This window comes from Lissotriton helveticus, chromosome 1_1, assembly GCF_964261635.1.
Source record: "Lissotriton helveticus chromosome 1_1, aLisHel1.1, whole genome shotgun sequence".
NCBI lineage: Eukaryota > Metazoa > Chordata > Amphibia > Caudata > Salamandridae > Lissotriton > Lissotriton helveticus.
In genome coordinates, this window is record NC_136057.1 from 842,468,469 (window position 1) to 842,490,001 (window position 21,533).

At 41.4% G+C, this 21,533-nt stretch overlaps 1 protein-coding gene across 1 annotated transcript in view; it reads left to right on the forward strand.

Annotated features, from left to right (window-relative positions):
* Nucleotides 1-21,533, forward strand: part of STAB2 (stabilin 2) — a 944,658-nt gene that overhangs the window by 570,663 nt on the left and 352,462 nt on the right. The window contains exon 39 of the mRNA XM_078674824.1: nt 2,365-2,460. Coding sequence (XP_078530950.1) covers nt 2,365-2,460 — 96 coding nt within the window. The remainder of the gene's footprint in view (nt 1-2,364; nt 2,461-21,533) is intronic.

The window sequence follows — 21,533 nt, forward strand, 5'->3', positions numbered from 1 at the left end:
CTCATCAGCAGCAGATTGGACAACAGCAACGCACTCTACACCGGAATTAACAAGAACCTCACCCGCAAACTCCAGAACATCCAGAATGCCGCAGCCAGACTAGTCCTCAACCTACCGCGCCACTGCCACGTCACCCAACACCTGCAGAATTTACATTGGCTCCTCGTTGAGAAGAGACTCACCTTCAAACTTCTTACCCACACTCACAAAGCCCTCCACAACACTGCCACTGCCTACATGAACCACCGCCGCTCGTTCCACACACCCCAAAGATCCCTCCCCTCAAACCGGCTCTCCCTCGCCACAGTGCCACGCATCAAGAAGACCAGAACAGGAGGTTGTTCCTTCTCCTTCCTCGTGGCAAAGGCATGAAACACCCTCCCTCTCCACCTCCGCCAGACACCTACTCTCTCCAAGTTCCTGAAGGGTCTCAAGACCTAGCTCTTCAATGAATCACCATGAGCGTCTGGCACCGCACATACCCTTAAAGGCCAGGGAAGACCTATGACCCTCCGATGACACTCATGAAGTGCCTAGGAGCTGCACCCTCCCTCCCCGCAGCACCTTGGGATCGTTCCGGGTGAGTAGATGTGCTTAACAAAACCCCTGATTGATTGAAAGTCGAGTTTGCATTGAATTTACTTTTAAAAACAGTGGTGCAACACAGGGACGCTTTTAAAATGACCTCATGCTCTCAGCAGTGCACACATGCAAGAGCAACAAAGGTTCCTGGCCTCTAAACTGCCATGCCCTTTTATCTAACAGGGACTCGGAGGTAGGTCATGCCAATTATATGTGTACCCTAATGTACGTGTTTGTGTTTAACATAGCACTGGCCCTGGGCCTGACTAGCAGAGCCCAAAGGGAAGTCAGCTACCACCAGTGTCAGTCAGCACAAAACAATGGGCGTTAACAGGCCAAAAAGGTGACTTTCTAACACTGCTAGTTATAGCATACAGATGTAGTTATCTAGTCGACAAATTATAACAATATAACAGTAAACATTTCACCTGACACAATAACATGGAGTGATCTGACGTTCCATTTTGTAAAAGGTGTTGCAATAACTCCTTTTCACACATCAGCATATTGTTCCTTTTCACCCACCAAAGGCAAACATTGCATACATAAAATTCAATCAGCTCAATTTTGCATACAGATGGGCATTAGCTCAAAGCTTGGAATGTAATGTTTCTAAAAATAACATTTCTCAATTATTAGTTCTAAAATGATGTGCCTAGAAAATAGAGCACTTCCCAAAATGTTGATTCCCAAAAATATATTTAAGTAGGTAGAGTACAAACATGGGTGTCAATTCATCAAAATGCCTGGGGTCGCAGAAGGGACATCACACACCATTCACACACTCTTTCTCAGATAAACACACTCACCTGCAAGCTTGCATAAAACATACATTTAAAACCATTTTTTACATACCTTAGCTGTCAGATACAGCCACATTCCCTCTCATTAGACTCCTTTTTTTTTACACAAATATTGAATAATATTATTCACTAATTAGGTAATGGTAGATATGACAGAAAACCTGGAAAGTGGGGTTCCAAACGGCATCCATTAGTACGAGCTGCTCCTGTGTTCCAGGCACTGATTTAGCCTCCTCTGAGGCCAGGGGTCGAAAAGGCAGTACCAAGGGACTGGAGTTGGGGGTCAAGCATTTAGGATATAGGGATAAGCATTTGGGATATAGGGTTAAGTATTTGGGATATAGGATTAAGAGTTGGAGGTAAGGGGCTTTGGCTTAAGGGGTTACGATGTAGATGTTAAGGGGTACTATATGGGTTAAAGGTATGGGTTTAGAGGTGTTGGGTTTAGGGTACAGGGATAAGGGTTTGTAGTAGAGTTAAAGGTTTCAAATGTGCTGTGTTGGGATTAGAGATTAAGAGGTCAGGGGTTGCAGATTAAGGTTATATGGTTTTGGATATATAGGGTTTAAAATATGCAGTTAAGAGGTTGGAGGTTTAGGGTTGAGATTGTAAGGTTTGGGGCATAGGGATACAGGCTTGGCGGTTAAAATTTTGAGGGGTAGGGATTAAGGGTATAGGTTCACTCAAATGATTGCATTTCTTTTAAAAATATGTTTGGTTTATAGTGTGTCGAAAGCTACAGATAATGTATGCATATCTGTACAAAAAATAGGAAGTGTTGCTTTTCACACTAAAGCTGTACTTAATTAATATATTTCAATGAAATTCACTATACTTTCGACATAATGCAAGTAGAAGTGTTAAATAAAATGTGATGATATTTGTATTTTATTAGGAGCAATGTGCATTTGTATGCTCCATCCAACTGAGCAGTCATTAAACGTTATAACTACTAACAAAATCACGTTCTGTCTTTCAGAATGCATTTGTGTCCATGGAAAATGCAGTGAAGGGATAGACGGGGATGGCTCCTGTGAATGTTATGTTGGTTGGCGTGGAATCCACTGTGACGTTGGTAAGGTCTTTTTTCTCATGATACTATCCCTGTAACATTTTGAAGTATGCCAAGACCTGTCAGAGCCTGTGTAGCATGCAGCCCCACAAATATAGTGAGAAGTGACCTATTTTCAGGAATGTAACACAGTAATTGTGTGTATCTGCAACCCGTTCAGTGACCAAAGATCAGAATGCAGACCATTTGCATGATATTAAGAAATAAATTATATTTGGACAGTGAGATTGCCAATTTTTAGTGCCAACAAATTAGGTTCCTTCAAGGTACAGAACCTTGAGTGTTGATCCGAGAGTGATAACAGCAATGCATTTATTCTTACGTTTTTGCTGATCATCTTGAATTAGTAGTTGTAGATATGGTTATAAACGATCACCTGCAAATGTTGCTAACAAGCTGCCTGTCCTTCCGGAGAGGCATGTCATGCTTTCAAGGGGAGTGTGGAAAAGGCTGGTCATTTACTTCTGCCAGACACTCTATAAACTCACAATCACCCTGATGCTTCAGCAGTTCCTTGGGATTTTTTGTGCATCACATACAAAGAGCAACAAGCGCAAATGCCAATGTCCAATCTAGATTTATGACATATGAACTAGGGAAAGAGAGTTTACACTGCCACAGTGAGGCTTATATTCTGCGAGAAGCATACTAAAGACAAGTGATCCGCCAGCGTGGTTCACTTCAACACACTTTTCCTTGTATTTCAGTAAAATGAAGTTATTGTAGATCCACATTAAAGTGAGGCCTGCAAAGGCTCTGATATACATAGTCAGGCTACTTGTGGCGACGTACCGAAAAATGTCATTCATGATGAAAACCTACCTTGAGAATGCAGCTCATTACACCATTGCAGATCCCATGATTAATGGTATTAGTAGCCTGAAGTTTCCATCCTCTGATATTTCACCCCCCTATAGTTCAAATTGCATATGAATTGTTGAGGTTCATGGACACAATTAAACTCTCAATAACCCCTGTTGTGGTCACCCTCTTCCTCTTAGATCGCACCATTAATTTCTCTGGAGTCAGAGAAAGTGTTCAACTTCTAATTCACACGAAACCGAACAGAAATATGTTAATCTCCTTAAATTTGCTTATAATGTCACCCAAGGAAGGAGGTGTTTTAACTGTGCTATTACTGCTCCATGTAACTATCTGCTAGTTGAGTCAATTTTTATAATCTTAGACTACTGTAAGGATTTGATTGAGCGGGACAATTCGTTTTCTCCTATAATTGATTCTGGTACCCCTGGCTCCTTTTAATGTAGATCAAGCTACCCTGAATTTAAATGGCAGTACAACAAACTATTAAAACTGGGATTCCTGGGTGGCTCGGGTATGCTCCCAGGCTCTGCAGGAACCACTACTCTACAGACACATAAGAGGGCCCCTTGCAAAAAAGGATGCAGAGCAGCAGGACTGGGGAAACACAACAAGAACTACAATCAAACACTGCCAGCTCAGGGAAAAATGTGGGAATAACTACTAGATATCTAAACAGGAATAATCACATTCACAAACAGTAATTTGTACCACTACATTGACTATTCAAGAAAATGATTTATTAGCTCGTATGACTAACTATATCTCACATTCTAGAACATAGATAGTAAATTTCACACATCCATTTGCCAAGTTTATTTCAAGAACAATACAAGCAAAAGTTAACAATGCAAGTACCAACCCACCCACATGCAATAAAATCAATTCACACATGCAATCATCTCACAGGCATACTTAATTCATACTAGTCATACCTTTCACCATGCAAGCTAATTAAAACATGTAGTCCTAGGGTCGAAAACCAGCCTCAAACTATGAACAAAAGTCATCAACAAATAATAGTGCACAACTAATAAATTGCAACAATATTCTTCACATTATCATGGGACTTCAAATGAATTTACTATTTTGTCTTCAAACCAACATACATAATGGTCTCTATTAGCATATAGCACAACTTTGCATCAATTTTACAGTTGATAGTTTGTCACACTCGGATTATCCTTCTAACCCCACCAACAAGATTGTGGTCTTCATACACCCATCCACTGAGTGCCAACAGGCGTTTCGGTGGAACAACCCAGGATGCGGGCCACCTTCTTCAAGGCGTAAGAATAATTGGAGCAGGTGGTGCAGTGGGAAAGTCTCCCAGAGAGAGCAGAAATCTGATGGAGAAAGCAAACTGCTGTGAAGTTAAAAAATATATGTATACTTAAATATAGTGCTCCAATTGTAAAAGAAACTCAATGTAACAATCCGTATAGAACAGGGATCAGAATACTTGGTGGACCAAAAAGGTCCACCTTGGTCACCTACTCCCACGAGAAGGTGACAAAGATAAAATGATACTGAATGGGCCACACCTTTGTTCACAGAATAATATTTTGAGTGCCGTAAACACCAATAACCATACCCGTGTGATGCACAGTCCGCTGCATATACCACACCTAAAACCTGAAATGCAAATGTGCCTGTGCCCTACAAGTTTGCGTGGGGTCTCTACTATTGTGGGTCATCTTGAGGACTAACCTTCACAGTTCAAGATAAAATAAGATTAACTATTGTGTCCAAACGTGCCACAAGGAAGCGGAAGATCCCAAAGCCCCCACATTCGGGCTGGGCATAACTGAAGAATAAAGGCAAAAAGAATTTGGAAAAATAAAAAGAAGTCAGAACAGGGAGAATCGAAAAAGGTTGATATTGGTCTAAGTATAGAGTTGTAGTGAACACTGAGTTACTATATGGTATTGCACAAACACAAATCCTTTCCTCACCGGTGATCACCTGTGTTAGAACTGTGATTCCTGGTTGTCTGAGGTATGCACCCAGGCAAGGAAGGCGCCACCACTCTAGTCAGGGCAAGCTAGATACACATTAAAAGGTAGCCTGTGCTCACTCTCTAGTAGCTTGGCACAGAGCAGTCAGGCTTATGTATAGTGGCAATGAGTGAAGTGGTTGCGCAACAGACACACACATCGTAGCACAGTGAGTACACATCAAAAAAAGGGCAGGTCGGCGACAGGACCCATGCAAGGCCCACTGAGAAAGTACCCTGGATGCAGCAAAGTGTTGATGGTGAAGGCTCGAATCGCCGATCTTTTCCATGCAGTCGGGTCGATGTGTCGTCGTTGAGCCTTGCTGAAGTGAAGGTAATGAATCGTTGGTGAACCACGCTGAGCGTCAGCTGTAGAACTGCAGTCATCAGACAGCCTTGGCGTCGAAAGGTGATGTGTCGGTTCGGATCAGCTCAGTAGTTTTAGAGAAAGCAGCTGCAGAACCCACTTCTAAGGCCCAGAACTTCAGGCAAGTGTAGGACTTGAAGAAGGTAAAGCCCAGAAGCACCAGCAGGTTTGCAGGAAGTCTCTTGTGTCCCTGAGACTGCAGAAAAAAGGAGGCAAGCCAGCAAACCCTTGGAGATCACTTGGAGGGAAGGCAGAGTCCTGCTCTCCTTTAGCAGAGTCAGGGAGCAGCAGGGTAATAAGCACAAAAGAAGTCAGTCCAGAAAAGCAGTACAGGTGAGTCCTTTGAGCAACACAGCAGTCCTTCTGACAGAGGTTCAGTTCAAGATCCAGTGGTGTCTGATTTTAGGGGGTCAGAGACCCAGTACTTATTCCCCAAAGTGCCTTTGATGTATGGGTGACGTCAAAGCAACTCTATGAAGTGCACAAGTATCCCTTTCAACCCAGTCCTGTCTTCCTGGCTACCTGTGGGGGGGTAAATCAGTGATTTATGGATCAGAAATGGTGTGTCCTTCTCGCTGCATGGATTGGAACCAGCATATCTCCCATGGAACCAGCACATCTCCTCATAGCCTACACATCCTCTGCTACAGAAGCGACACATCGCATTCGGGACTAGCGCATCACCCTCGGAATGTCGCATCGCCAACTTTGCATAGTTAAATCTGACACATCTCCCTCTGTTACGGTATTGGAACCGACTCATCGCTGCGGCTGCACGGCACATCTTTCTCGGTGCTAACGCAAACCATGATCAAGGTACTTTTGTTCAACGAGCCTAAGTGAGTCCCTGTATCCGGCCGTGCTCCATCGCAGTCAGCGTGAACCTTTTACTTTGCCCCGGTCCAGCACAACCAGAGTCCCACTTAAGCGCTTATTGCTTCTAAGCGCTATTTTTACAGTTTATTCTTTAAAAATGAATGTCTTAATTTCTACGTTTTGGATTTTTGTTGTTTTGGTCTTGTTTTATTTATTAAAATAAGTTCTATTTTTCCAACCTTGTGTGGATTCTTTTTGCGTGGTGTTTTCACTCTTTTACTGTTTGAAGTATTGTACAAATACTTAACACATTGTCTCTGAAGTTAAGCCTGAGTACTCTGTGCCAAGCTACCAGAGGTTGAGCACAGGTTAGTTTATGGTGTCTTGGTGACGTACTGTAGTGTAGTTCCTATTATCCCAATAGGCTCTGCGCATTGGAATAATACCTTCAATAGTATAGGCCTAGACCAGACGTTAACTAGGTCTACTACTGTCGATATTAGACTTAAAGTTTTGGGTTTGCCAGCTAGCTCAGAGTTCACTAGAAACTTTCTCGAATGTTCAGGAAGGAATTATCTTCCCTGATTAGACAAGAAGGGATTTAGTTTCTGACAACCATAGAACATGACAACTTTGCTCTCCCCTAATCAAGAGTGTATCTCGAGAGTCGTGTGAACAAAAGGCAATTTATTTTACTCAGTCAGTACGTGCATTCTTAGTCTCATCAGATTGTAGAGAAAAGGAAGAGACGGGCGTGTTCAATAAAAAGATGTTATTTATTGATCAGTCTCTTTTCTCGTACAAGAGAAATGGATCGATATTATTGCAATACTTATAGCTAAGTAAAGTGCATACATTAAAAGCAGGAGTATAAAATAATACTGTAAAAACATTGATATGGTTTCTAAGCCATATGAAGGTTTAAAATGAATAAAATATATTTATACACATATACATTTGACTAAACGTACTCAACTGGTGTTTCTAAATACGCCTACCCCGTGTACCTGACCTAAGCCTAATACGTGGGCGGGAATAGAAAGTTACAGTTTAAGTTAAGTTTGCTTTTGCCAAGTGACTGACTAGAGAATTCTCTGTGAGGGGTTATTCAGTTCTGTACCTGGAAGTTAGGATGAATGAGGGATGGTATCTCTCTCTCTGGTCTCGATATTCCAGGCTGCCTGCGAGGGCTACCCGGAAGCGCCGGTGCTGGATCTCTCGGCAGGAGAAAGCAGCGCGTCTCGTTCTCAGCGCGTCAGGAAGACGGGGCTGCGCCAGCGGGGTCTGCTCTGCTCTGGGCTTCGGCAAGTATGGCTGCTCCGTCTCGTCACCACCGCGTGTGTTTGCATAGGGCAATATCGGTAATATTTATACCTTTAAGGTGCCGAGATTGACGTAAGGATGGACATAGATACGTCAATAAGGATGTCATACGACTTGGTCGTTAGCGCATTCTTTTGCTGAAGTTCTCGGTGAAATCAAAACAATGGCCGCAGGGTTTTTCCCAGGTTGTCATAGGTTTGATTTGTTTAGAGAACTCCGTATGCCTTATCAGGGGCTGGAGGACTATCGCTTGTCTAATTAGATCGCAAGCGTTATGACCTAATCAGATAACACGTTCCTGTGCCGTAGTGTGGCTTCGTCAGATAACGGTATCTGCATCATGGGGGTTTGCTGCCTCATGGGCTGACTGCTAGTTAACTTGTTGGTTTGTTAACCAGAATAGGGTCAGGAATAGGGGGATCGATTCAGGACCTATAGGAATACATCACACCCACTCCACGCTAACTATGGACATATTTACTAATCTATGCATAGTAAAACATAGTACAACATACTATAGAGAAGTGTGTATACCTTACCACCCTAAAATACATAAATGCATTTTGAAATTTTCAAATATACGGAAAAAATGCAGTCATATGTATTGTATGCACTCAAGCTGTAGAATAATGCTAAAGTAATCACGCATTTGTATACATTATTGCTATTCGGTATATGAGAATTACACATGAAATGGCTCTAAATACAGAAAAAAAGTTCGAGACCATTCCATCACAGAATAAAATATTTATGAACACACCAGCGGGCAGCTAATGTCTATAAGCTATCTAAAATTAGAAATTTTAGTTCTTTAAGAATAGTTCTTACTTTAAGCAGAAGATAGTGTCCCGAAAAATATGCAAAAATATTTTGGGGCTGTTGAAAAATTGCTGTCCGTGAACTGGAGGGAAAATTGTTCATGTGACTCTATTATTAAAGTTGAAGGCCAAATTCAGGGAACGCCGTGTGCGAGCTTGCTCAAAAGTCTCTATTTCTGCTCTGGTGAGAACATCATATCATTTAGGTTTTCGAAAAAGCTGTCAACAGCTTCCTGGGAGAGTTCCACTAACTCGGAAATCGGTGTAACCATGCATTCGTGCGCATGATTGTCTCCATTGACATTCTGATTTGCATTACTGACAGAAGGTCGTACCTGATCGATGCTGCTTTCATCTTGAGCTTCACTACCCCTCAATCGTAGTGGTGAAGCTTCCACGAATGCCGTCATCAGGATTGGTAGCCTTTGAGGGCAGCACAAAGCGTGAACCTTGATTGGGCTCAACAATGTTTCTGCATCCATTGGCGCATCCGATTGTAGCGTCAGACAGGTGTCTAACACGCATTCTTCTCCGCATAGCAGGCACCTTAATACAGGTAAAACACATCGTTGCCACATTGGTCGAAATGATAGAAACCAAGTCATGTTCAGGTCTCTAAGCCGGGAGAGTCCCAGGATTTTTGATATCCGGTCCCGGTATCCAATGGCTAGGATTGTTTCTTCCCTTGTCGCAGGTGTTTTGTCTGTGACATGGTTTGCCATAACGAAAAATAAGGACTAGGAATAGGATTCCTGCAATCAGTCCCAAAATGAGGGGAAGTCCGCCAAAAATCGAATGGACGAAATCTGGAAAAATACCCAGTATGGCTTTGAATGGTGTTAATGCCATCAAAAATACTGTCTTAAATACCTTTGAGACCCCACTGGTATCAGAAATATTTAAGATTTCATTCAGGATTTCTGTGAAATGTATGGGGGAATTAGTTGATAATAAGGAGTGTATCTCTGCAGTCGTCCTTGCGACTTGGAGATCATATGTTTCTTTTGATGACGTGAGCCTGGTCGGCGTCTGAAGAAGCACTGTTTTCATTCTGCTTAAAGTATCTATTCGAATAGAAGTAATTTTCAAGTTGGGCCATGCCCTTGCCTCCCTGTCTGGAAAGGAGCTGGGGAACAATGAGCGTCCACAGCACTTGACCTTCGCAGTCGTAGTTACGAGATAAGGAGTCCCGGGCATAAGACTACAACATCTGCGATCTACAATTAGAATGTAACTCCCATTATAGAGTCTTTGAAAGAATGGTTCTATCTCTGTTGCAGGTGCGCCTTGCTGGTGACATGAAAGGTTATATGAATTCCCTTCACAGGCTCCATGCAAACGAATTCCGTTACACAGAAGTGTACCGCTTAGTGACATCGCACAATTATTGCCACTAAGAAACACTTTCTGTCCTTTATTACTGACACATGCATGTGAATAGGGCAGGTTCCATGTTGTTTTAATGTACCCCTTTCCCAATTTTTCGTACATGCCAGCCTGTATATATTTTTGGCAGTATTGAAACCTGAAGGTTGATATTGGAATATTAATTATCCCATGTATTATCCATTCACTGACAGGTCGTTCTGACATTGTCACTGGTAATCTCTCAAGTTTCTCAATGCTCAGGATTGTATAATCAGCACCCTTTTGTGCCATACTGATTTGTCTATCAGTAAGGTTAAAGATTTGGAATAGTGACGTTGTGTTGATTAAACGCCAAGGCACATAGCCTGAACGCAGATTTTGTAACGTCCAGCCAAGCTGTACAATAGAACGCAATTGAGACTGACCGTGTTGTAGCAACAGTAAGTCTTGCGATAATATGTCGATTGCTGAAGACACAATGCTGTCCAATGAAAAAATTCTGGAGGACAGAGTCATTAACCCATTGTCCACAACAGAAAGTGATTTTTCCAAATTAATACGGTCAATTTCCCGTATTCTCTCTGCTGTTTCAATTTGAGTAACCTTCCAGGCCTCATTGTATGCTGCATATACAGAGGCTGCTATGAAACGCTTTTGACGCTGTTTGCGTGGTCCCATAATGAAATCACGCAAGTCAGCACCATCAGTAAGTAAAGTTAGGTGTTGCTTAATTTCTGCCAGTGTGGAAGTTTGTAGCCATTGAAGGCATAATTTGCCCACACTGTAGCTGGTTATTATCCCTGGGTGATGTCTTTGGGGATATCTAGGGTCTGGCCTGGTCATTTTGAACCCCTGTGTTTTGTTCAGGAATCTGTCTCGACAGTTATTAGTATCTGTGGGCCAGATCAACCACTGTTTCCAATCAGGATGTGTTCTGTTTTGGTTTAATACATACTTTACGTCTATCTCTTCATCTGTAGAGCTATTGCTGAACATTGTTGGCTTTGGAATAGACGGTTTATTTAAGTCTTTGATTTTGGCTAGGCCAAGACAGGTGGTTTGTTGAACAGTGTCATTTAAAAATATCATTTGTCCTGGGATCATGCAGGCTCTAAACAAAGATTCTATACCCTGTACTTGCCATTCTTTTGTGCCCCAAACACTTTTCAATTCAACATTTTTGTCCCAATAATCTAAACCAAAAGTATTCATTTGTTCAAAGAATGAGTCTGAATATATCAATTTTGTGTTTGTTATCATGGTCTTTGTCCCTGTCTTATTTGACAATTTGAAATAAAATGTTTCAACATTACTTGTGTTAAAACCTGAAAAGTATGAATATTTGTCATAAAAGGTTCTTGAGCTTCCTTTTGGAGGTGTTGCACAATGTTCCCATTGATTATAATTTAAAACATTTCTAGGTTGTGCAGATCTATGTAAAAAATGGTTACCATAGTGGTTATAGCAATACATACTATCATAATTTGTAGAACCCTGCAAATAATCATGTTTGGTAAATTTAGCAGACATTACTAAGTCAGACATCATATTATTAATGCTTTGGAAGTCCCAATCATCTGCAAATGAGCTTGGTTTTACAAAGTCACTCAATGAGATCTTAATTTGGTGTGGATATTTCAGGATTTCAACCGGACCATAAATTTCGTAGTCAGTGTTGTCCCATGCTCCCCCACCCAATATAGGATTGGCTGTGAAGTTGACTGAAGAAAGTTCTCTTTTCTCGACGTGTGAAGATGTGTGTGGTTTGAGGATCAAGTTGATTTTCTGACTTGCTGTGTCCATTTTAGCATATTTTCCCTCAATGAAGCGTCCCAAAGTTAGTACCATGATGAGCCAAAGTATGAGGATAAATGTACCAAAACCCACCCAAAATTCGATCCATGGAGAAATCAGATATGTTTCTTTCAGTTGTTTCAAAAGTTCTTTAGCTTTATCTTTAAAGGTTTTTGTTGATGGCTGTGTCTTTGATTCACTGAAGCCTTCAGAGGAATCATCGAAGTTTATGAAGTAGCCGGATGCAGTTCTGTCAATTGTTCCAATTGTTTCAGGATTACTGTTTCTTGCATTTTCACTTGGTACTTCATTGTAGATTGGTGTGTCTCTGCTAAATGTTTTTATTTGGGTTTTCAGAGGTCTAAGTTCCATTGCATTGTTGCATAGTCCTTGTTGTTCTTCTGTAGGCGTTTCGAATGTGATTAGCCTCTTAGTTAGAACCTCTGTACTGGTAGCAAACCTTGGTGTTCTGCTACTTATTGGGAGTCCACTTGGCCTACTGTTTGTTATCGGCCACATGATTGTGGTTTTACCAGGTCGATGGATACAACTCGGTTCTCCTTTTTACCAGCAAGTGGCGGTAGTACAACTGATCTTGTCCCGTTGACAGACAAGACAGGAACTGCTTTTCTGTAAGAAGGCCCAAATCCCTTCTTTACCGCGATCTTTTCTCTGACTAGATCCCCGACTTTTGGAATCCAGACAGGTCTTGCTGGGACAGGTGGTGGTTCTTCAGTGGTTGTTGGCTGTTGTTTTAACTTTATGTTGCTCAGGTCTTTTCTTGTTTTGTTTAAGTCCTGCAAAATAGCCAAACGGTCTTTGATATCAAAGCTTTTTTCTTTCACCACTGAAGTCTGACTATCAAGGTCAGAGATCAACATCCTAGTTCCAAATAATAATTCGTACGGACTGAATCCCTTCAGAGAATTTCTTGGCAAGTTATTTAGACTACGTTGGACACTTATTAGATGTTTGACCCACCCAGCTCCCGAACCTAATATCCTTTCCGTTATAGATTGCTTTATGCCTTGGTTTTTTCTTTACACCATCCCGTATCCCTCAGGAAGGAAGTGAGAAGATTCCCGCTGGGCTATGCTCATTTGGCCATGTTTCCCCTCAGGCTGGAGGGCTAGAGTGAAAACAATGGTCAAACGTAGCATGCTCTTAGCGTATATGCCATTTAGACTCGCAAATCTTTGTATAACAGTCCAGACGTCAGCCGAGTGCTGGTGATCTACATTATAAGTGGAAACTAGCCTGTATATGTTAATCGCAAGCCTTGCTTTTTACTCTTGATTTTTTCTGGAGTGAAGCGGCGAGATATTACACTGTTTCTCTCCCCACTGCGATTTCTGTTGCAGTTTGGGCAGTTTTTAACAAACATGGTGTGATGCAGGCTCATGCCTGGCCACCAGTACCGTGATTGTAATTCTTCCAGAGAATCTTTTAGTTTGAGGTGTCTGAGACCCTCGCCCATGTGTGCGTCTGCGATTAACAAGTTTCTCCTGTCCATGTTTGGAATCACTCTATCCCCCACTCCAGGGATTCGAGCAAAAGGGACGGAGTTTGCATCGATTATGTATGTATAATTGAGTGGATAGTTGATCGGTAGCGCTGAGCAGTCGCCTTTTGATGACGTTTTCACCGCCAGCACTGTTTCACCGTCAATGTATTTTAATGTACGCTTTTTTCGAACTACGGGAGCCGATTTAGTGGCTGCCGCTGTGGCTGTTTCAGCCAATGAATTCCCTGCAACGTGAACGCCATCACGCTGATGACTCAGTGAATGTGTCACGTGAGTCTTTGGTAGTTCTTTTTGTAAAAGAGCTATTTGTTCCCAGAGCAATTTCTGCTTTATTGGTGCATCTGTGTCATCTTTGTAACCGTTTTGAATCCATGTCTGCAAATCCTTGTTATATGATTTGACGCCGTAATATGAATCTGACACTATAAGTGTCGGGAATTCGCGATCCGCATTATCTAGCGCCATTTTCAATGCTATTATTTCAGTCTGTTGTTCTGAATTAGTTTCTACTGAGTGTGTTTTTGTTAATAGAGGTCTTAGTTTACCTCCGTGCCACACTTCTTTTGTAATCCCACATGTCGGGTTGTATGCTTGTTCTCCCCAAACGGGGGTTGAGCATGTCCGTCGGTATAAATTACACAGGCGTAATGTCGTAAAGGCAGAATGTCGATTGGCAGAGGGAATGTTCTTTCATATTCTAAATTTTCCATTTCTTCTAGTTCTGGATCAAAGTAATAGTATACTTTGTCCGTTGTGATTGAATTCACCCATTGTATCCATTCCGGATTCAATATTGTTGTTGGTAAATTACACGTTGTTGTTAGTGCCTCAAAGGCTGATTCTGCTGTTCTGACTGTGATATGTCTACCGTCAGCTTGATCTTTTTCTCTAGCTATCGCGGTTTGAACTGCATGAACAATTTTTTCTTTAATGCTGAATTTCTTTTCAGCTTCTGTGTACAGGTGTGATTTGAATGCAATTGGTACCTTTTCTCCCTCATTAGAGGTCAGGTATGTGAATCCGCATCTTCCTGGGATGACTCGAATCACTAGATTGCGTGTGTTATCACGTGTTTCTAATTTTGTTTTAATTAGCATGTCTGTTTGTAAGGATCTCAAAATTTCTGTGTGTATTTGAGTCCAATTAGATCTTTTAAAATCTGGTTTTATCAGATCATAAAGGGGTTTGACCCTTTCTGCGTAATTTGCAATGTATGTCCTTCCGAAATTTAGGAAGCCTAGAATTGACTGTAGGTTTTTTAGTGTTCTAGGTGCTTGGAGTACGGCACATTTCTCTAGGAAATTGTCAGCCAGGCTTTTGCCTTCACTTGATAATTCATATCCTAAGAACAGGACTGTCAGATGGGCAATTCTGGATTTTTTAAAGTTGAATTTGTAACCCTCTGCAGCGAACCCAAGTATTATGGTGTTCACTCTTTTCAAGTGAGTATCCAAGTCATCATCTGTTAAGTAAATGTCGTCGACATAAGATAATGCTTCATCATCATATATTTGTAGTAATTCTGTTACTCTCGCTGAGAATACCCCCGGGCTGTTCTTGTACCCCTGGGCTAACCGACAGAATTGTTTTTGAGTGCCATTTATTGAGAACGCAGACAAATATCTGCTCTCTGGTGCTATGTTTTGACAAAAGAATCCATTAGAGATGTCTAATGTTGTTTTGTAATTTTTTGCGCACTATGTTATTCATTAGTGCAGCACTATGCGAGTTTTGCACTGCAAAAGTTTTGCAACATGAGTTAAGGTGTCGGTAATCCAAAACTAGACGGTATGAATTGTCTGGTTTGGAGACCGGAAACAAAGGGTTGTTCATTTGTGAGGTGCAAGTTTCAATCACCCCCTGGTATTCTAGCTGATCTAGGATTTCTTTTACCTGTTTTTTAGCTTCTTGCTTAATTGGGTACTGTCTTTGTGCAGTAGGTTGTGATTTTAACTGGATTTTATGAGGAGGAGAGTCCTCATCCCATCCTACGTGATTTTTATATAAAGCAGGAGCTTGAGCTACTGCCCACTTTCTAGCAAGTGTGTATTTTTTATGAATTGGGATATGATTTGAGAAGGCAGGCATAATTATTTCTTCGCCATGAGGGCAATCCCTGACAAACTCTGGTGGCCAGTCTTTTTCAGCTAGAAGGATATCATAGCCCTTGGAGAGATTATCCCAAAATAGCCCCCTTATTTTTCTAGTCTTATCCCCTTCTATACGCAATGTTATTTCGTATATTTTGTGAGGTTTGCGAACTCTGGTGTCCGCAGTTTCCACTTGAAGATATTCATTCGTGTCCACTGTCTCCAGATGATTCATAAGGACTTTGCGAGCTATGCTCACTTCTGCTGCGCTGTCTAGCATTGTCTGAGCCCATTCTCCGTTTTTCAGTTGTGTCCTCAGAATTCTCGGCATTGTTAACTATTTTAATGCTGGCTACCTTCTTCTTTGGAAATTGTAATTTCTTTTTTAGCTGAGCAGGTTCCTTGTCTTTGGACTTGGCGTGCTCTTCTCTTTGTTCTGATCGTCCTTTTCTTTCCGATTTCTGCGAGGAAGTCTGAAAAGATTGAGAGGGACGTGTATCAATGTCTTGATATCTATCAGGCTTTTTTATATTATCCCTATTTCTAAGGTTATACCTTTTCCCAGAGGGGTCACTCTGGGGTGACCTGTGTCTTTGGTTCGGAGATTTTTCTCTTCGCCTAGGAGACCTTCCTCTGGACTGGAATTTCTTTTCTTTAGGATTGGATTGTTTGTTTCCATCCCAGCTCTTTTTTGATGATGTTGAATTATTATTAAAAAATATTTTTTCTGGACTTTCAATCAGTTGTGGTTTTACTGGTATTCCACCTAAACTATCTCTACCTAGTTCCTCATAGGATTTTTCTATGATTCTGGCAATTTCAGCTGGTTGGTCTGCTATATCTGTCTCCTTTAACCTCTGGCGGATCGCCACGTTTACTGCTTCACCCTTTATGTTGGCTAACAATATAGCCGAGACCTGCTTGAAGTCTTTTAGTAATTTCATACCAAGAGTTAAAGCGGGTTCCGGACCATATTCGTCTTGAATTTGTTTTAGCACATCTGGTATTACCGAAATGGATGGAACACCGTGCGTTTTTGTGTAAATGGAAGCAAAGACTGTACCCCAAGTGTCACAGTCCTCTATGTGTGGTGCGATTCCCATTGGAAGACAGATAGTCAGAATCCTGTGTTTTTCTAACGGGGTGGTGTCTGGAAACACCGCCTCTATTTGGGTGATTTTTTGTGCTAACCAGGATGGTATTTGTTCCCGTTTAGCCGGAACTTTACCTAGGCAGGACTGTATGTTCTGTGGTGTAATTTTATTTGTGTTCCCCTGATGAGGGGTCAGCTGTGGAATTTTAATCGCTGGTTGTATTGTTGAAGTCCGCATCACATACTGGACTAATTGTCTATGTATTTTTATTAATTGTTTTAGCTGTGTTAACAGCTGTGGTGCAGACATCCCGTCGATGTCTGGATGTGGTGTGTATCCGGCTAGGACCGGCCACGTTGCTCCTGGTCTACCTAAAGGACCGAGCCTGGTGATGTGATTATTATGTTTTAGGGCGCCATTAAATAAGAGCAAATGCTCTTGAAATTTAAGTGGTACTTCCACCTCCTCGAAAGGAGTGTACATTTCAGGAGGTTCCTCTATTTTGTAATAGTGGAAGTACTTTGTTACAGGATTTGCTGCTGGAAAGTTTATCCATGAATAGTATACCTCTGTCTGCCGATATTCGTGTGCCTCAATTACGAATATGACTGTGCCACCTCTGGGTGTCAGTCCATTTTCTATAAGTTTTATGGTTATAGATTTCCTTTTGATGACCGGGATGAGTATTATATCCGGGTCTGCTTCCTGCATAGTATTATCAGCTGCTATTATTTCAGCTGCTAATCTAGCTGTCTCTCTTTCTTCATCACTGTCTCCCATTTTACCGACAGGATGGTTATTTTGTTTGTTTGCAGATCAGGTTTCTTATGGAAACAAAGATTAGATGCACAATATTTTGGAACAGTGTATCCTTCAACGTTGACTATACCAAAAACCATACATAGGAGTTCCCTCCTGCGAGGTTTTGGAGGATATTACCTTTCACCCACTCCAGACGTCTTTGGAGTATTATGGGGAAAAGGGGTCTGAGTGAGAAAGCACGACTGAGTTACTCTAAATGTCTTACGTTAGTTTTATCGCCCTTTCTAAACGCGTTGGGCGCCATGTATTGTAGTTCCTATTATCTCAATAGGCTCTGCGCATTGGAATAATACCTTCAATAGTATAGGCCTAGACCAGACGTTAACTAGGTCTACTACTGTCGATATTAGACTTAAAGTTTTGGGTTTGCCAGCTAGCTCAGAGTTCACTAGAAACTTTCTCGAATGTTCAGGAAGGAATTAACTTCCCTGATTAGACAAGAAGGGATTTAGTTTCTGACAACCATAGAACATGACAACTTTGCTCTCCCCTAATCAAGAGTGTATCTCGAGAGTCGTGTGAACAAAAGGCAATTTATTTTACTCAGTCAGTACGTGCATTCTTAGTCTCATCAGATTGTAGAGAAAAGGAAGAGACGGGCGTGTTCAATAAAAAGATGTTATTTATTGATCAGTCTCTTTTCTCGTACAAGAGAAATGGATCGATATTATTGCAATACTTATAGCTAAGTAAAGTGCATACATTAAAAGCAGGAGTATAAAATAATACTGTAAAAACATTGATATGGTTTCTAAGCCATATGAAGGTTTAAAATGAATAAAATATATTTATACACATATACATTTGACTAAACGTACTCAACTGGTGTTTCTAAATACGCCTACCCCGTGTACCTGACCTAAGCCTAATACGTGGGCGGGAATAGAAAGTTACAGTTTAAGTTAAGTTTGCTTTTGCCAAGTGACTGACTAGAGAATTCTCTGTGAGGGGTTATTCAGTTCTGTACCTGGAAGTTAGGATGAATGAGGGATGGTATCTCTCTCTCTGGTCTCGATATTCCAGGCTGCCTGCGAGGGCTACCCGGAAGCGCCGGTGCTGGATCTCTCGGCAGGAGAAAGCAGCGCGTCTCGTTCTCAGCGCGTCAGGAAGGCGGGGCTGCGCCAGCGGGGTCTGCTCTGCTCTGGGCTTCGGCAAGTATGGCTGCTCCGTCTCGTCACCACCGCGTGTGTTTGCATAGGGCAATATCGGTAATATTTATACCTTTAAGGTGCCGAGATTGACGTAAGGATGGACATAGATACGTCAATAAGGATGTCATACGACTTGGTCGTTAGCGCATTCTTTTGCTGAAGTTCTCGGTGAAATCAAAACAATGGCCGCAGGGTTTTTCCCAGGTTGTCATAGGTTTGATTTGTTTAGAGAACTCCGTATGCCTTATCAGGGGCTGGAGGACTATCGCTTGTCTAATTAGATCGCAAGCGTTGTGACCTAATCAGATAACACGTTCCTGTGCCGTAGTGTGGCTTCGTCAGATAACGGTATCTGCATCATGGGGGTTTGCTGCCTCATGGGCTGACTGCTAGTTAACTTGTTGGTTTGTTAACCAGAATAGGGTCAGGAATAGGGGGATCGATTCAGGACCTATAGGAATACATCACAGTACCCTGACTAGAATTGGGCTTCCTGCTTGGATAGTGTTACAATTGGGGGTGGTAGGATAAGTAGTAAGCGACCCCTTGGACTTGCTTGGATAGTGTGCATAACTCTGACAACCAGAAACCCAATTTCTAACACTTACTAACAGAAAGAAAAGAAGGCCATTGCCACTACTGAAATCTTGGCAATGATGTACAAGGCCCTAAGAATGAAAGTTGGAAACTCTCCCCCAAACATTTTGCCCATTAACGGACAAAGTACTATTGTGGTTCGCTAGCAGAATTTCATTCAAGTGGTACTGTATTATTTATTCTGAGTCTCCTAGGAACTTCCCAACATATTGGAGTGAACACAAAACTGAACCCCTATACATTTGCTCTTGAAGATGTACACAATAAATTACTACTTGGCCATAAACAGTGTGTGATGTCCTGGAGTACCATGAATGGCTAAGTACCAGCCTTAAGCTATCAGATTCTGCTTTATTTCATTTACTTAATTGCAACTATTATATAAAATACTTTTTGTCATGGTACGGAGCAGAAATTATAAATTGGCACACCCGCTAAAAATTATAAAGATATATCATCAATGACTAACAATACGAAACTGATAAGACAGATCAAGCAAAGAGAGTCGAAACATTTTGCTTATTGGGTTCCATGCCAAATTCTAACTGTTTCTATTTATGAGTGGAAACATGAGCCAGGCATTCCCACAAAAATCATCTAGATGCATTGGACCTGGCCTTGAGGCAATTACTTGAAGGCAGAAAACTACTCTAACTCAGACTCAGACTGGGGCACGAGGGTTAAGGTGCCTCAAGGCTCGATGTACTGCTGCTTATGTCACCACTAAACCTGAAACCGTATCAATGTAAATCTTTCATATTACTTCTGGGTTTTCTTGAGGTAACTCTCTTCTAATGAAAGTATACTGCAATACATGCATTTTAAATTATTTTTTAAGTGAAAATAAGACCACTGGTAATCTAGTATCACAATGGTTTATGTGATAGACTTTATAGTACGTTCAAATTAACTGATTTATAATCAGCCTTGTAGGTGTTTAGCAAGCCCATGTTAACCTCTGAATAAAGTGTTTTTAGCACACACAATACAGGAAAAAGGCTGACCTGCATTCTCCCCATTGGAATGTCCCTGCACAATCAATGCAATGTGTTCACATCTAACATGGGCTTCGATTGGAATTCATAGAGCATATTATCAAGGCCATTATCGCCGCTTTATCAGCAGTTTCCTGCCGATAAAAGTGGCGATAATGTATCGCCTGTCCTTGATAATATGCCCCAGGGTTTGTGTACTTATCACATTCAGGTTTGTTCAGGACAAGCAAGGCTATGCTTAAAGATTTTGCCTGTACCTTGGAAGGGCTGAATCCTCCATTTCAAGCAGTGTAGATGGAGGTTGAGCAGCATGCTAATTTCCAAGGCTTACTTTTGAGTAGGCATGGTAAAGCATTGATTGTGCAGGGACATTCCAATGGGGAGAATGCAGGTCAGCCTTTTTCCTGTATTGTGTGTGCTAAAAACACTTTATTCAGAGGTTAACATGGGCTTGCTAAACACCTACAAGGCTGATTATAAATCAGTTAATTTGAACGTACTATAAAGTCTATCACATAAACCATTGTGATACTAGATTACCAGTGGTCTTATTTTCACTTAACATGGGCTTCGATTGGAATTCATAGAGCATATTATCAAGGCCATTATCGCCGCTTTATCAGCAGTTTCCTGCCGATAAAAGCGGCGATAATGTATCGCCTGTCCTTGATAATATGCCCCCCTGTGTGTTGCACATTCCAACCTACAAATTCATCTTAGATCAAAACTCTCATGCAACCAGTGAGAATGCATCATGTTCTAAGTGAAATTCTGATAATATCTCGAAGAGAAATGAGCCTGGTTGCCCTGTTTTAGAACTAAAGCAACTTTAAGTTCCATTGGATACGTTTCAAGGCATGCTAGAGAACCAAAACCTCATCAAAGGACTCATATTCATGAGAGAGAGCGTTTGCAGTTTAGGAAGTCATTGAACATATCGTCAAGGGCCAACGGTATGACGCAGTGGAGGACTGATCAGCAGAAAACCCTGACAATTATTAAGAAAGTGGACCCACATCTTCACACCATTCCCCAGATTGTAGAAATGCCAATTGCGTCTCACTAGATCTTCAATGTTTTGATAGTAAGTTCCTTTCTTAAGCCTTACAATAAAACAATCTACAGCAAGGCAACAAACTCTGGTTGTAACCTTGAATAACTCACTGACACTTGATGAGTGAATCTGTGGCCACCTATCTATGTAAGAATACTTCTCCCTATCTGTACAGTCACTTCACAAGAGTGCCAATGAATCTTTGGAAAGACTCTGGCATTCCTAGAGCTGTATGGAAGAATTATGAATTGATAACGAAGAAGCATATAATGAACTGATAATTCTAGTGCTTGTTATGGTAACAAAGCCGTATGGGTAATAAAAGTTATAGATCTTGAAGAACAAATGCTATGCACCATTTCCCCGGCTTAAAAATAAGTATTTTGTTCTATGGTGTGCCAATTTTGAAATGTATTGCTAGAGTCAACCGGTTGAATTACCCAA